At 37.5% G+C, this 17,938-nt stretch overlaps 1 protein-coding gene across 1 annotated transcript in view; it reads left to right on the forward strand.

The window, feature by feature from the left end:
• Ednra (endothelin receptor type A) overlaps window positions 1-17,938 on the forward strand; it is a 57,499-nt gene that overhangs the window by 17,137 nt on the left and 22,424 nt on the right. Inside the window, exon 3 of the mRNA XM_026392710.2 lies at window positions 16,066-16,193. Within this exon, the coding sequence (XP_026248495.1) occupies window positions 16,066-16,193 (128 nt within the window). The remainder of the gene's footprint in view (window positions 1-16,065; window positions 16,194-17,938) is intronic.

Genomic DNA, 17,938 nt, shown 5'->3' on the forward strand with positions numbered 1-17,938 from the left:
GCATGGAAACTTTTCCTGATTTTTATTCTGAGGAAATACCTAAGCCATAAGGTAACATTTTCATTGGCTTTATGGAGTGATTTCATTTACCTCCAGCTACTGCATGCAGTTAGAAGGAGAAGGAAACCCAGAAGCAGCAGACCTACTCACCAGCGATTCTTCCAGGTCCCAATTTGCAATCACAGAGTGGTCACCACTTCTGCCCTCTCCTGTCTGATTCTCTGACTCAGGGGCTGGCCAACGATGGCCCAGAAGTCAAATCTGCTCCATTGCCTGTTTTTTCAAATAAGGATTTATTGGAACACAGCCATATCCGTGGCTTACATATTTTCTATGGCAATTTTTGTGAGCAGTTTCAACAGTTGCCATATATACCAACCAGCTGCAAATTCTGACTGACCATATACAGAAAAAAATTGTCAACTCCTGTGACATCTCAGCAGCTTCTTGTCCCGGTCTTTTGTCCCTGTCTCTCATCTACCTCTGTTTTGTCCCATAGAGAGTCAAAGCTCAAGATCTGAACTTCAAAAGTTTGAATAAGGCCTCCTAACCTTTGATATTTTTATGTGGTTTATGCTCCAACCTCAAAAATAATTAGGCATGATTCTAAGATATCAAAATATGTTTTCTTTATTAAAATGGTTTATCACTTATCTTGAATAAATCATTTGCTCTCTCAATTATCTTCCTAAGAAAAGATGAATAATGAAGGGCCCATCTCATGAAGTCCTGCTAGGCCTGACACAAAGTAGGCCTAGTCCTAAAGTGATGACTCACATCAATTACAACAAACAAAACCCGTGATCTCTTTTTCTTTCCCATTTATGTTAGTGAACATCAGACCTTTGGCCTCAATGGAAGTATAAAAACCAGGTATCCTTGAAACCCATGGAAAAAATCACCCATTTCCCCATCAAAATTGAACCAGTTGTGGATGCTTTAGCCAGGAGCTAAGAGGTGTCCATTATATCATCTTTCAAATAATTAGGAGCAGCATTAAACCAGGTGGCCAGATTTTGGTGTAGCTGCTCTTGTTTCAGTTAAGAAAAAAAGGAAGAAAAAATAAAAAGGGAGAAGATTTCTTTTAGGGAAATATCATACTAAAAAAAAAAAAAATGATTACTGGACCAATTACATGAGACTGTTGTAACAAAAAAACAGTGAATTTTCTTCCCTCTGTGCTACAAAGGCCAGGGACTATTTCTTTCACAATGGAAGGAAGGCCATGTGACAAACAAAGGGAAAGGTGGAGGATAATACATATCCTGTGTCCTCCTTTTTTAATACTATGTGTATTAAAGGGAGGGAAAGTGGGAGCTACAGTCCATCCTGGGGACTCGCTGTGCCATTCAGCCAGCTCACAGAAGACAGCTCCTGTGTATTTAAGGAGGGAGCACAGATTCTCAGGCTCTGAGGAGTTGACGTCTACAGTTCCAACCATGTGAGAGGACACTGAAGTACCAGATCATTGACCTGTTGATGGTCTTATAGTGGCATTCATTCAAAATCGGCCTGGCTTGCAGGCTGGGGTTGCAAAGGCAACCTCTCAGTTGCTAGCTACATCAGAGGTCTCTTCTCCTGTGGTTTTGAAATTCTTCACTTGTTTGCAGTAACCCTAAGGAATGCGCATGAAGTGGTAAACATTTTGTTTCTTTGTGGAAATGGCCCAGAAGAGATACTAGAACTGAAGACGTCATAGAAAGTTATTTCCTAGCCAGAAATTTTGGATCCATGAATGAATGGAGAAGTGCCTTTGGGTTCTACACTTGTCATTTATCACTTTTTAGGTCCTGTGATCCTTGGTACATCTCCACGTTCTGTTCAGATTTCCTACATACCACTAAAGGCATCCCTTTGCAGGGACAGTTCCTAAACTAGCAATGGATACACTCTCCTACTGGATGCCTTTGACATTCAACAAATCAGAAAAGTCATATGTTTCTTCTTTTTGGAATAGAGAATACATACATTTACATGGAACAACAATCAAAAAAAAATTTTTTTTAAGTATACATTGAAAAGGCTTCCTCCCCCACCAGTCCTTGACCACCCAATTTCCCAGCCCACCCTCCACAGGGAATCACCTTGATGAGATTTTTTTCTGCATTTGTCCAGTGTTTCTTCTTGTTAATATAAGAAAACCCAATATATATTCTTATTCTGTCCCCATTTCCTATACAATGTTCTGCATCTCACTTTTTAAATTTGTCAGTATGTTCCAGAAATGTTTGAGTATCAAAATATAAAAAGCTAACTGTTTTTTATAGTTTCATAGCATCTTGATGTGGGAGAGTGTCATAACTTATATAATAAATTGTCCCAATCTTCTGTTTTTACAGACAATGCTACATTTATAAACATCATATGTCATATTTATGAGTACAGCTATATAAGAAATCCACACACACAGGATTCCTACATTAAAGGTTAAGCATATTTCTTTGATAAATATTGCCAGATTGCCCCCCACCCAAAACATTTGGTTGTATTACCGCCAGGACTGTACAAAAGTTCCTGCTTCCCCACCATCTAAACATATTTTGAGATTAGGTATTTTTCTTTCTTTTGAATTATCTTTAAGTATAAAATACCAGGGAAAGAATATTTTTCCACAATATTTTATATTTATATTTTCCCATACCAATGGAACAATGTTTGGGTCACTGAGTCAAATGCCCAATGATAGCTGAATGTGTCATTTACTTTTGCAGAAGTATACATTTTTACTCAAAATGAAGAAAATAATAATTTGAGAAAATATAATAGAAAATTAAATAGTCATTTCCTATTCTGAGACCATGACTGATGTACATTCTAAGTCAGTGAATTCTATACACTCAGTTGTTTCATAATTCATTCACTGGAAAATTGACAAATACATGGATCATAGTCATTAGAATATTGATAATTAGAAAAATTATTTCCAAAGAATTTATGGAAACTTCTCCCTATGTATTATTATACATCACGAAATGCTAAAAATGGGATGAAATCATTTTCATCTCCAACTTGAAAAGTTCTTTTTGGTGTTACAGGTTAAAAGGAAGATGAGCCTATGCCTCAGAGCTGGAGGATTATGCTTCCTCCAAAAACTAAATTTTTATGTACTGTAGCAAGTGAACACCTTCAAGTTCATCAAGTTTTCTTTCTTTCTTTCTTTTTTCTTTTTTTTTTATGATTCGTAATGAAAACCCCAGAAGCTAATGTCAAAACTCAGCCAGACCCTCCACCAGTCTATGAAATCAGGTAGTAGTTGAGGACTGAGATGGAAGCCCTGAATGACAACTTGTGGTGACAATGGAGGGTCACTGTCCCATGACAGCACATCCTGACATTGTTAGAAATATCTGGGATGATAGAATGGCAGGTATCACCTTGAAAATATGAATTTAGTCTAATAGCTGAAAACTATATTTTAAGAAATTGGTATGGCTGCTATTTTTCACTTTTTAGTGTGCAATTTCATTTGTGAATACCACTTGAAGTTGACATAAAAATTAAGTTTTATGGACTGCTCTTAAATTCATAAACTTAGTTTTTTTGAAGAAAACAATTGCTTTCCAATGAGTAAAATAAGTCTTCTGAGATTTCTCTTTTGTTCATTTGGTCATTTTCACAGATATGATGAGTACCCTGTAAGTTTTGAAAGAGGAGAAACACAGGTTGAAACCTTTAACTATGCTAGCTAACAAAATAAAATAATGAATATATTAGAAAGATGCTTCCGACGATCCATGTGACCTTGGGCAAGTCATATAATATTTCCAACCCTTAGTGTTTCTCATGGTTACAGAACTGAGGACTTCTGAGAAACAGGCAGTGTGAAGAATCAACTCCTGATTCTGGCTATCAAGTCAGAAAGATTCCAAACATGTTGCTCAAAGTCACAGGAATGAGTTGATTGAGGGATAGGGAAGGGGACACTCTCAAGGGAGAGAGAGGATCCCGTCAGAGAGGAGAAGGACGGTGTGCCTGTCCTGAACTCTGGTTTTATTGGGGGTCCCAGAGAAGTTTCCAGAGAGTCCCACTGAGGTCCACCTCTTGTCTTTAGACTGACAGCAGGATGACATCAAATTTTCAAGTCCCTACTGTCATGGCAACTCTAGGTTACCTTGGCCTACGCCAACTGGTTCTAATGGATTCTTAACCGTAAATTCTTACAGATTTTATGGGTTAGCGAGAAGGATCCTTATCTCTCTGAGTTTCAGGATCTGGTCCATAAAAAGGGTCCCCAAAGTCTCCCCCTTCAGGGTTACTTGGATCCCTCTCATGGATATTATTTTAGGCCTGCATTTCTCCTGCAGATAATAGGCAGTTTGCCGAGGAATGTGACATAACCTGTCCACTTAAGCCAGGCAGGACTGCAAGTAAATGGCTTCTTGGGAAAGAAAGCATATGGATGTCAGCACAGTGAGCCCATTTCACACACTTATTCTCTTGACCTTGTATCCCCATCAAATTCGCATCTGTCTGTCCCCTCACATCATCCTTAACATAAAAGCATATTGACCTAGGTCAACATTTCTTGTCTCAGGACCCCTCTGTACTCTCAAAAATAAGAATTTGATAGGATATGCATGTATTAATCCACACAATCATAAAATAAAATCCATTAAATATCAGCATCAATATTTTAATAAAACCTTTTTATTTTCAAAACAAAATTCTAATAAGAAGATTAGCACACTGTCAATGACACTGCCTTGATTCACACTAAGGCAGCAGCAGCTTCACTCTGGATTACTTTTGTGTTGTATGCTTTGTTTTGTTTTATGGAGTCAGATCAGAATGATTGACAACATGTTTTTCTGTAACAGCTTAAGTGAGGTGTAATCTACATACCATAAGTATACACACAGTAAGTCTGCAACTCAGTGATTTATAGTAAATTTATAGTTATACACTCATCACCTACAATTCAATTTTAAAACACTTTAATTACCTAAAAGAAAGATTACTCATTTTGATTGTAGTTACTCCACACTCCTATGTTCAGCCCTCAGCAATAATGTATTTATACATTTAACTTTTCTGTACATTTCATAGTAATAGAGTCAACTTCTGCATGTTCTTCTGCATCTAATTTTGCTTACCATATATTTTTAAGGTTCATCCATTATCCATAGCTCACTTTTTATTGCTGCATAGTATTTCACTGTGTGAATATACTACATTTTATTTATCTTTTTACAATCCAATAAATATTTGGGTAATTTCTAGGATTTTTTGTGGCTTTTATGAATGATAGTACAATGAACATTTATGTACAAGTCTTATGTAAACATATGTATCAAGACTAGAAGTAAAACTAGGTTAAAATCTATTATTTTTCACTAGTATAAATAGATTTATTTCATTTCCAAATGATCAAAAATATGACATAAAATAATATTAATTAATTCTCAAAACTTTTTTAAGATTGAATGTTATATAACAGACCCTTGATCAGAAACTTAAAACAGCCAGTTAACCGATATTTTTCCTATGTTATATATATGGTCATTATTACATTTACAATGAAATGCATTTTTCTTACTGGGAAAATACACTTCAGCTTTTTCTTTGAGAGTATTAAAATACTGATTGTACATTCAAAGCAAATAGTTCTTCGACTTCAATTGGTGGAACTCCACAATTTCTGAAATGCATAATTCTTTTGAGATAGGGAAAAAAAGACTAAAGCACTCAATGACAGAAAGAATAATAAAGAAACTGAAGGCTGGACATGGTGGCATATGCCTATAATCCCAACAGCTCTGGAGGCTGAGGCAGGAGGATTGCAAGTTGGAGGCCAGCCTCAGCAATTTAGCAAAGCCCTCAGCAACTTAGCAAGACCCTGTCTCAAAATAAAAAATAAAGGGCTAGGGACATGGCTCAGTGGCAAAGAGCCTTTGGTTTTAATCCCTGGCACCAAAAATGATTTAAAAACTAAATTAGTCCTTAAAAATGGAGGAAAAGATAATGGTTAGAGGAGGTTAAAGATAGTTCAGAGGAACCAGTCACAAACTGGAGTTCTGATATGCCGACAATCATACAGTTTAAGAGCTGTCAGAGTTTAGAGATGATCGAGTCCTAACCCATCATTGCTTAATTGACAAAGGAGGAAACCAAGGCTCTGAGGTTTTCGATAGGGCTAGGACTGGAAGCCAGGTTTTCTAACTTCTCTTCCAGTATGTCCCATCCTCCTGTGTTGATACTAAATGGAATTTTTGTGGGTTTTAATAGTCTCTACACCACATGTAGCATTTTTCTAGAAGACAGCCGGGCTTCTAAAACTTTAATGGGGTTCTTGTTAAAATTCACGTCTTTTTTGCCTGCAATCTCATAACATCACCAGTAACTTGGACATCTTGAGTTTGTTTATTTCAATTTATGCCTCTGCTGTTACAAATCATAAAGTTTTATTCTCTAGTGAGTTTATCTTATTGAATATTCAAAACCACCTTCATATTCTTTACTATTCACGTGTCCATACAGCGTCAATTGATTTTTTTTCCCCAAAGCACACATGTGGTATCATTTTCTTTGTGCTGCATAAGTATCTTTAGGGGCTCTTTGTTTCCATTCACACACAGGATAATTGTGACCACATGACACACTTTACAATAAAGAACTAACTTGGATTCTTAAGAACTTATACATTAAATCAATAAATATGCTGCAGGTCCTCAAATATACATTTGGTTTTCCTTTTTCAACTTCATCAATGATGTTTTGGAGGGTTACTTACTTAAATCTGCATGTGGGGAATCTCATTTATTTTATTCTGCTTTGTTTTTTCCTATTGTTGTTTGTTGTTTATTGTTTGGTTTCTTTTAAATAAGCACAAATATGTCCTACCATAAAGGCTGGTGACTAAAATAAACTATATAATTTTTTCCATTAAGTTTAGGCCTTATTGTATGTCCTGATCAGATAATTCTTTTTTTTATAATTAGCTCTGCTTGCTCTTTATTGTTAAAAAAAAAATGTAAGGCTTATCTCAAAACGTATGTATGAAATCTTTTCCCCATTCAGGAAAAGCCCAGAATTCCTTCTTTCCAACATAAATCTTTCGGTTATGAACTAAACTTTTAAGAATTGTCACATACGTTTGGCACTAATGTGTGTGATTTCATTAGTAAGGATGCCTAATTATTTTGCTTTAAAATTTAATTCTCTCCATCCAATGATCATTTGGTTTTATGCTTGCAAAATAAGTAGAAGTCATGAGTCTTCTGCTTCTAGATTTAGATCCTTACAGTGAATGGAGTTATTTAAAAAGAGATATTTTGTTTGATTCTCAGTCTTCAGGTTACTGAGACTCCCAGGGAGGAGAAGCCCAGGTCTTGGGTCTTGGGTGAACATTATTTCCTTTAAGAAAAAATCCTTTGTGACTCTGGAATTCTGGCATTAAGAAATATCTCTCTCTCTCTCTCTCTCTCTCTCTCTCTCTCTCTCTCTCTCTCTCCCTCTCTCTCTCCCCCCCACCCCCTTTCCCCACCTAGTTGTTATTTCAGACTCTAGAAAGCTAAGACTTCAGCAAAAACTGAAACACCAAATATTCAATAGTATAAGATGTGAGTTGCAAGAGGTAGCCACAATTCTGTTGTCCAGTATATCAGCAGAGGAGAAAGAAGCAGGTCCTTAGAATGCATCTCTTATAAGAATTAACATCTATGATTCTTCTATGGGCCAAGCCCCATCCTGAGTACTTTGTATGCATTAATTCATTTAATACTCACATCAGCCATATGTCATAGGTACTCTCTTTATCTGCAAATTTTCACTGAGAAATAATTAGCATGTCTAAATCATTCCAGGGACAAACAGCCAAGTTCCTGAGCCTGCTCTTGTCATCATTAGCCCACATCACCTTCTCCTTCTGTTAAATAATCCCCAAATATTGCTTAGAGCTTCCTCAGGAGCCTCTACTTCTGTGTATCTCTTAGGCAGTGGACCTCCTGAGATTGGGGTTTTCACCATTTGCTACAGTTTGGCTCTTATACATTCCCCAAAGGCCTGCGAGCTGCAGGCTTAGTCCCCAGTCTTCGGCATTATTGGGAGATGGTGGAACCTTTAAGGGGAGGGGCCTAGTGAGAGGAACTTAGGTAATTAGGGGCATACCCTTGAGAGGGATTGTGGTATCCTGGCCCCTCCTCTTCCTCTCCCTCTGCTTCCTGGCCACCATGATGTGAGCAACTTGCTCTCCCACACATGATGTGCTCCTTCTCCACAGCCCCAGAGGCAATGGGGCAAAAAGATCATGCACTGAACCTGTGAACCAAAATAAGCTTTTCCTCCTTATAATTTGATTTCCTCAAGTCTTTTGTCATAGTGGTGGAAAACTAACACATCATGTCAGAGGGAAATGGGGACCAAAAGTAGAGATTGGTAACCATAGGCCATCCATGCTTATGGCTCACATTTCTGGAACCTTTCTGTGCTAAGGCTTTTAAACGGATTGTCTCTTCTGTTGCCCACAGTTATCCTTGGAAGTAACTATCATAACTCATGGTTTTATAGAGGACACTGAGAAGCAGAGAAGTTAACCAGCACACCAAGCTCAGATGGCAGAGCTCAGATTCAATCAAATCCAAGGAACATAGCTTCAGGCCCACCCTCCTGTTAGGCCAAGTCACTGGCTTTAATTAAAAGGAGGACTTCTCCATCCCCTAAATTTTGGAGGGCACCCAGGGCCAGTCGGGAACACTTCTGGGGCTACTGCTGTGCTGTATTTGTCCTGCACTCCAAATTCTTGGCCTGTTCAAAATGCAAGAGTCTGACTATGTAGAAAGCTAAGGATAGTGTAGAAGCCGTAGTTTTTATTACATTTGTATGAAACTTCTGTCTCAATCCTGAAGCAATTAAAGCATAATGGAAGAGAAAAAAAAACATTCTCAGTCATGCAAAGTGATTCATTTTATAGTATCTGATTTGAAATTTGCAATAGCCAAGAGAACATGTTCTCAGTAAATATTTGCCATGGGCATCACAGAAACATGGTTTTGTTTACTGCTGATTCAACTATGTACCAACTTCTACATCCCAGCCCCTCTCCCAGAAAGAAAGAAAACACCAGAAGTTCACTTCTTGAAGACCCGTACCTGGGCAGCCATGTCCAATTCAAGTAACTCGTTCATGTTGGGAGGAAAACAACATTTTATTATTCACTTTGAGGTTTTCTGCTTTCATAGACTGTATTCATAAATCCCTGATGCCCATCTAGGATGGGAGGGGTGAGATGAAGAAGAAGAGGAGAACCTCAGCCTCAGCAGAGGATGTAGAAAATTAGCTCGAAGGAAAATTTTATTTGTAGTAGTCCAAGATGCCATGACGAGAACAAAAATAATGCCCAAGTGATGAGATGAAGTAGCAAAGGATATTAACATCTGGAATAGATAAAGAGGGGTAAATTTGTTTATGTTAACCTTTTCTTTCATTAAGTCATACGCAAATAGTGCATTTCTGATGATGAATTATAGCAGTTCAAAACAACTAACACTTGCATGATATATGGACAGTTTTCAGAACTTTTTCATTCGCTTGGTTCTTCTTGACAGCTATGAGAACCAACCCCTCCTAGCTCATACAGAAACAGAGGCTGACAGTGGATAAGTGGCTTGTCCAAGGTCACAGAGCCACAGATACGTAGTTCACCTCGGTCTCTGGAGTTTACAACCTATCCTGGGTATAGGGAAAGAACAAGTAGTGTCAAGCTGGTGAGGCCTGGGACATTAGAGTGCCTCATACTGGACTGTAACTTTATGTATGATGTCTTTAGAGACTGCTGGAGTGTGAGGGAAATGAATGCAAGCTACTTGGCCCCAAACTATTAAAATTATTTCTTTAGTCAGGTCTGATGGCACACACCTGTAATCCCAGCCACTCAGGAGGCTGAGGCAGGAGGATTGTGAGTTTAAAGCCAGCCTCAGCAACTAAGTGAGGACCTAAAGCAACATAGCAAGACCATGTCTCTAAATTTAACAAAAAGGCTAAGGATGTGGCTCAGTAGTTAAATGCTTCTGGGTTCAATCCCCAGTACCAAAAGAAAATAAAATTATGTCTTTCTTATGATCATATTGTAGACTCTTTCTATTTGTCCTGTATTACCTGGCTCTCAGCTATCATTTTTGCTGATCCTGGTGCCTCTGAAATTGTGATCCCCACTGCAAGGTTGGTGGACCAAAAGCATCAGCACCACCTGGGAACTTACTAGAAGCGCACATCTTCAGGCCCCATCCCAGACCCACCCAATCAGAAACTCTAGGGACGTGGCTGACAATCTGTGCTTGCGGGAGCCCTCCACGTGACTCTGCTGCTGCTTAGTCTTAAGAACCTCTTTGCTCCAGAGCATGACTAGAGAACTTGGCTGCATATTGGGATCACCTGGGCAGCTTTAGAAATTGCCGATGCTGGTGTTCCAAATACTTGTGACACAAATTTAATTTTAATTGGAGAAGAATGGGGTTTTTCAAAATTTCAGAAACAATGAACGTTTGGGGTGGAATGGTTATTTGTTGGGGAGCCTTCCTCTGTACTGCAAGATGTTTAGCAGTATCCCTAGCCTCTAACCCCCAGATGTTATAGTACTCCTCCTAATTGTAAGAAACAAAAATATATCAGGCATTTTCAAGTGTCTCTTGGGGTAAAATTACCATGGTTAATAAGCTCTGGTCCAATAGTCATTTGTGAATTAGAATTATCAATTTATGTAACACCTACTATGTGCAGGGTACTGCATGACATCCTTGGAAAGACAAGTATGAAGGCTATATCTTTTATGGCAAAATAAGCCATGACTACTCCAAGGTGCCAGAATCACCAATTTGACGGGACAGTTTGTCAGACAAGCTTTTTCTTTCATTAAATTGATAATAATGAAATTAACTAGTTGGTTGCCATGGTCTAGACATGACCCCAAATAGTAACTTATGACTTCATATCTTAATTGTTTTATAAGTGTACTTTTTAAAATTGAAACTTTTTAATAGGTAGTAGTGCTTCCCGTAAAATTACTCTAAGAAAAATACATAATTAATGTTAAAAAGTATTATTTCCATATATTCCCACTTGTTTTAAAAAATGCATATGATCTTATATGCCTAGGAAGTTTTTTGAAAGAAAACACTTGGCCATTAACAGTAGTTACCATGGGGCAGTAAGTTTCAGGGCCTTAATAGGGAGATATACTTTCACGATATAAATTTGTATACAGCTTAATTTTTCCCACTTTAAATATTTTCCGTGTTAAGTGTAGCAAATAATGGAAAGGATGCATTCCAGTAGTCTTAGAAGCTCCAAAATGCTTCTTCTAATTAAGAGAAAAACAGGTAAGCTACACTTACCTGTTTGCCTCCATGATGTCCACCCTTCTTTTATATTTGTGTTATTGTTGAAACAGAATAAACTGAAAAGAGACTTCAAATATAAGATTGCTCCAACACTGATTCCATGAAAGAGATTAACTAACGTATACTTAAGATTGAATAGTTAAAGAAGGTGTGTTAGCTTTCCATTACTGTAACAAAACACCTGAGATAACCAACTTAACAAAAGGAAAAATTGCCAGGTGTGATGACACATGCCTATAAGGAAGATTCACAAATTCAAGGTAAGCCTGAGCAACTTCGAAAGACCCTGTCTCAAAATTTAAAAGTGAAAAGGGTTAAGGATATAGCTCAGTGGTAGAGCACTCCTGGGTTTAGTCCTCAGTAACCTACACACACACACACACACACACACACACAAGGAAAGGTTTATTTTGACTCACAGTTTTGGAGGTTGTCCATGGTCATTGGCCCTGATGCTTTGGAGCCTGTAGCAAGGCAGCACATTGTGGTGGGAATACATGGCAGCAGCAAATTGGGGACAGTGGACAAGCAAAGAGAAAGGAAAGGAAGGCCCAGGGTCCCATTATTCCCTTCAAGGGCACACCCCCAGTGATCTAACTTCCTGCACTAGGCCCCCAGTCTTTGACAGGTCCCACCACCTCCCAATACTGCCGTGGGCTGTTGGAGGAAACTGACCATCTAAACCGCAGCAGAGGGCCTTGTTGGGGAAACTGCACTTCACCAGAGAGGGGAAGAAGTGTTGCTTATGGAGGGGCCTAATATTCTCCTGGAGGACCTGGATCAGTTACTATCCTTACAGAATGAAGGGGATTTAAGTTAGGTTAGTGCAGTATAATTTCACCTAAAAATTCCCTCCAGGGATGGATTTCATATGCTCTTTGTCTAAAGAAAGGAGAATCAATGCACTCCTGGGAAAATAAAAATAACCCTCCCACCACCATCGCCTCTATTTCATCAAAGAAAGGCAATCCCACCGTCTTTTGGCTGCTCTCTAGTTCCCTGATGTGTTTTAGTGACATTTCTTTATGCCTAACCCCAACCTAACTATTATTAAAAGTTAAAAGAAACATGAAAATGGAAGAAATTTAATTGCGGTTGGAAGAATATGAAACAATCCACGTTCAGTTATGGTTTCTCCCAGCACTTGACACTTAGACCTTCCCAGATTTCAGAGTCTCCCTTATTAAGAAAGACACATCCTTTTTTCTCTCCCTCATTATTGGATGTGTAAATTGGGAAATTCATCCATGTGGATTTCACCATCCTCTTAAGTCTCTGGGAGTGAGCCAACAGTACCATTTCAATTTTTCTAAAGAATACCCCATAACAATTCCTACACATTCTAATTACATTTCTGTGGTATTCCAGTGGAAAATTATAGTTCTGGGCCAAAATACTAAACTCTTATTCTGTTTTTTAAAAATGTTATTTTTTTTCAAGTTTTCTTGTCTTTAAAGGAGTGATTCATCCCAGAAATTGTGTCTTGCTTCTTATTGCACTAGGCATTAATAACCAGCAGTCACCAATGTTATAATTGTTTATTAACTTCATGAAAACCATCAGAAGTTAGGGCAATGGTTCTATAAAGAGCCTGGTAGTTGTCCTTGGACAAAAGCTTATGTGGAAATTCTGAGAATACACCAATTGAGACCAGTTATAATGAGATGAGGAAGAGACCAGAAGCAATTAACTGAAGGAGAAGTTTCTTTCAGAAAAATATTCAAAAGAAAGGGAAACCTTTTGGAAAATCAAAAAGGGAAACATCTCTGAAATTAAGGTTTATGTGTTCTTAGCCATAATATCAGAATTATAGAAAGCCCTATGTTACTAAGTCTCAAAATGCTTAAGCTTGTGATTTTGAATCTGTAGGCTACTGGTTTTCCAACCTCTTTCCATGGGCTCGTGTTAATGACCACACTGACCATGAAACTAAACCTCACATAATCTTTCAGAAATGGTAGAACAGAAATTCAAGCTCACCTTAGAGTTAGTGTGGCCAAAGTACTTGGCAAAAAAAAAAAAAAAAGGGTTATTTGTCAAGTTAGTAGGATACTCTTTCTTTCTCAATACAGTAAATTTAAATGCTGAGTCACTGAGGAAAAATCAGAAAGAAAATCAATACCATTTTTAACCTTTGAAAAGTCATCCTATACTCAGCAGGATGTCCCTCCTCCTTTCAGGTAACAGAAATTATTTAAGCCCATGTTCCTAGTATAATACCTAATGAGATAAATATCAGCAAGTCACAGGGGACAGTTGGCTAGCTACTATGTTCCTGTTACCACAGCCACTAGAGAGTGGCACCCTTGCCTTGGGACCCAGATTTTAAATGGTCAACATGAAAGAGTAGATTTTCCTGTAAACCAATCACAGTAACCACTTGGATCAAATTTAGGAAGCAGTCATCCCCTTAACCACTGATGGGAAGTTAAGTTTTGGTGATAACCAGCTGGCAAAGTCTCCACGTCCAAAGACACTTCATTTTCACTGTCATTTTGGGTCATTTTTGCTTTGGCTATTTGTCGGGAGATAATATCTTCCCATGTCACTGGTTGAAATTACTTGTTTTTCAGCATGGTACTGGTACCAAAACAGGCGGGTGGACCAATGGTACAGAATAGAGGATACAGTAACCAACCCACAAAACTACAAATATCTTATATTCGATAAAGGGGCTAAAAGCATGCAATGGAGGAAGGATAGCATCTTCAACAAATGGTGCTGGGAAAACTGGAAATCCATTTGCACCAAAATGAATCTGAATCCCTTTCTCTCGCCATGCACAAAAGTTAACTCAAAATGGATCAAGGAGCTTGATATTAAATCAGAGACACGGCGTCGGATAGAAGAAAAAGTTGGCTATGATCTACATACTGTGGGGTCGGGCTCCAAATTCCTCAATAGGACACCCATAGCGCAAGAGTTAACAACTAGAATCAACAAATGGGACTTACTCAAACTAAAAAGTTTTTTCTCAGCAAAAGAAATAATAAGAGAGGTAAATAGGGAGCCTACATCCTGGGAACAAATCTTTACTCCACACACTTCAGATAGAGCCCTAATATCCAGAGTATACAAAGAACTCAAAAAATTAGACAATAAGATAACAAATAACCCAATCAACAAATGGGCCAAGGACCTGAACAGACACTTCTCAGAGGAGGATATACAATCAATCAACAAGTACATGAAAAAATGCTCATCATCGCTAGCAGTCAGAGAAATGCAAATCAAAACCACCCTAAGATACCATCTCACTCCAGTAAGATTGGCAGCCATCATGAAGTCCAACAACAACAAGTGCTGGAGAGGATGCAGGGAAAAGGGCACTCTTGTTCATTGCTGGTGGGACTGCAAACTGGTGCAGCCAATTTGGAAAGCAGTATGGAGATTTCTTGGAAAGCTGGGAATGGAACCATCATTTGACCCAGCTATTCCCCTTCTCGGTCTTTTCCCTAAAGACCTAATAAGAGCATGCTACAGGGACACTGCTACATCGATGTTCATAGCAGCACAATTCACCATAGCAAGATTGTGGAACCAACCTAGATGCCCTTCAATAGATGAATGGATAAAAAAATGTGGCATTTATACACAATGGAGTACTACTCTGCATTAAAAAAATGACAAAATTATAGAATTTGGAGGGAAATGGATGGCATTAGAGCAGATTATGCTAAGTGAAGCTAGCCAATCTTTAAAAAACAAATGCCAAATGACTCCTTTGATATAAGGGGAGGAAACAAGGACAGGGTAGGGACGAAGAGCTGGAGAAGAAGATTAACATTAAACAGGGATGAGAGGTGGGAGGGAAAGGGAGTGAGAAGGGAAACCGCTTGGAAATGGAAGGTGATCCTCAGGGTTATACAAAATCACATATAAGAGGAAAGGAGGGGTAAGACAAGACAATACAAGTGGAAGAAATGATTTACAGTAGAAGGGGTAGAGAGAGAAAAGGGGAGGGGAGGGGAGGGGAGGGGAGGGGAGGGGAGGGGGGATAGTAGAGAATAGGACAAACAGCAGAATACATCAGACACTAGAATGGCAATATGTAAATCAATGGAAGGGTAACTGATGTGATACAGCAATCTGTATACTGGGTATAATTGGGAGTTCATAACCCACCTGAATCAAACTGTGAAATATGATATATTAAGAACTATGTATTGTTTTGAATGACCAACAATTAAAAAAAATTAAAAAATAAAAAAAAAGAAATTACTTGTTTTCCTCATGGCTTAATAAGGTTCCCTAAAAAGACCTCTGCCTGCTTCTCAGTGAAGCTGTTACCCCAAACCCCCAAACTTTTTGCTACTTCTTGAAAAATAGGCACTATGACTCCTTTATCTGAGAGCAAAGTTTTTCTCTTCTGTTATTACATTCTATTATCTATTATTTATAAGGTTATTATAGATAATTCTGGGTAATTATAGATCATCTATAAGGTAATTATCTATAATAATATTTTATATAATATGTTGTACATGAGTATATTATTTATTAAGTATGTTAATATATTTATATTTAATATATGTTAATAATTATGTGCTAACATATTATAGTCTGTCTTTCCAGACCAGAAATTACTAAGTCTTTAAAACACCAAAGAAAAAATAATGCTAGTGATACTCTATTGGAAAGTAAAATAAAGAATAAAATTTAGAAGTCGGTTCTTGTGATTAGAAATAGAAGTGCCAGCTTTGCCACTTCTAACTCCCACATCTCTTTTCAGCTGCTGGCTGGGCGCTGGCCCTTTGACCACAATGACTTTGGCGTCTTTCTTTGCAAGCTGTTCCCCTTTCTGCAGAAGTCCTCAGTGGGAATCACCGTCCTCAATCTCTGCGCTCTCAGTGTCGACAGGTAACTCGGTCTTTCCTTTTGTTCTTCAGTTGGGTCTAGAAAGGCATTTTTCTCGAAAAGAAAAGCCAAGAGAGTTGGTATCCAGAAGAGTTGTTTACTAGTTTCAAATAAATTAAAACGTTAACAACCTTTCCTCTGCTGTTTAGAATTGCTTCATGCATTTGCTGGTTATTAGTGGGCTGTGGCTCAGGCAACATGTACTTGGAGCAATTTGCCAACAATCTGTAGTTGACATCTTTAAGGCAGCCACAACACAACAGAAAAGAATCTATTCAGGAATAAAGTTTGTGAAAAGGTGATTCCCTAGCACATGTAAATTCATTTTAAACTAATGATTTTATTACTATAAAAACAAACATACTCTTCAATTATATTTGTAAGGATTGATGGCTTAAAAACTAAGTGGTAAATATATAGTACTGTTATATCCTTCTTCATGCTCTTTTTGAATGCCTAAAATATCCCATAATTTAAAAAAGAAGATACCAATAGCAGTATCCTTTATCCAAATGAAAAATCCACCACGCATCTTAAGTCTTTTTAGAGTCCTCACACATGGCCATAAAGAGTTCTTTAAAGACACCTTCTGAATTCTGAGAACTTCCAGATGGTATTTACTTCACTTTCAAATTTTCACAGCAGGACTTATAAAACAATGAAGTTAGGAACTTCATAACACATTCCATAGAGCTCTTTTATACTTAAAATAATGTTATGCCATGTATATAATATCTTGTAAATAATTGGTTTATACATACAACTAGCCATAGGTACAATTTAGAAGAGATTTCAATTTTTTCCAGCACTTTATCAGAGAACCTGAGTCCCCGGCACAATAGAAATAAAAGGCCACTCTTAAAAAACATTCGAGTGTTTACACAGATATTCTGACATTCATCATTTATAATTAATTTATGAAAAATGCAGTTAAAATGTAAAATTACTCATTCCGTTGGTAGTTACAAACTTTGATATTCTATTCATAAATTTATGGCTATAATAGTTGAAGCAAAATAAATAAAATGTTTAGTATTTTTAATGCATTTATTTGTTGTAATTAAAACACATCAAAAAATTCCATTGGTAGTTTTAAAATTCATTAGTACTATCCAGAAAAGTAGTCCCACTGCAATAGTTAAAGATCAGAGAGAATTTCATTACCTATCAGTAAGAATTGCTGTGATCTGTGGGAAAACCTGAGATGTATATCAGGTGTTAAGGCTACTGCATTTAAAACACATATACCACAGGAGACCACAGTATAGTGACCACAGTATAGTGACCATTTCCCTAAACGTACTGATGACCTGCATTTGATTCACTAATAAATTCTCACTTTGATGTTCCTAATCCCAGCATCCCAATATCATTTCTTTTTTCACTCAAAGTACATAATTATCAAGTGTTGGTATTAGAGTTGTGTGCAAAGATGCCTTCCAGAGTATTCTATTACCTAAAAATCCAAGACTTTAAATTATATCCATTACATTGCTGGTACAAGTAAAATTTTTCTGTATTTATCAAAGTGTATATTTAGAGATGTATTCTCATTACCATATCCAACTTAAATTTTTAAAATAACTCTAAAAGCCATGTGGGGAAAAGGAATAAGAAAATTATCATGACATTTGGCAAAAAGAACCGTGTCTACACATATGTTCTTCCTATGTAATACCATTAAATATTATAAAGCTACAATATTTAAAACAATGTAGTATGGACACAAATAGTATGAAAAACCAATG

This window comes from Urocitellus parryii, chromosome 10 (genome assembly GCF_045843805.1).
Source record: "Urocitellus parryii isolate mUroPar1 chromosome 10, mUroPar1.hap1, whole genome shotgun sequence".
NCBI lineage: Eukaryota > Metazoa > Chordata > Mammalia > Rodentia > Sciuridae > Urocitellus > Urocitellus parryii.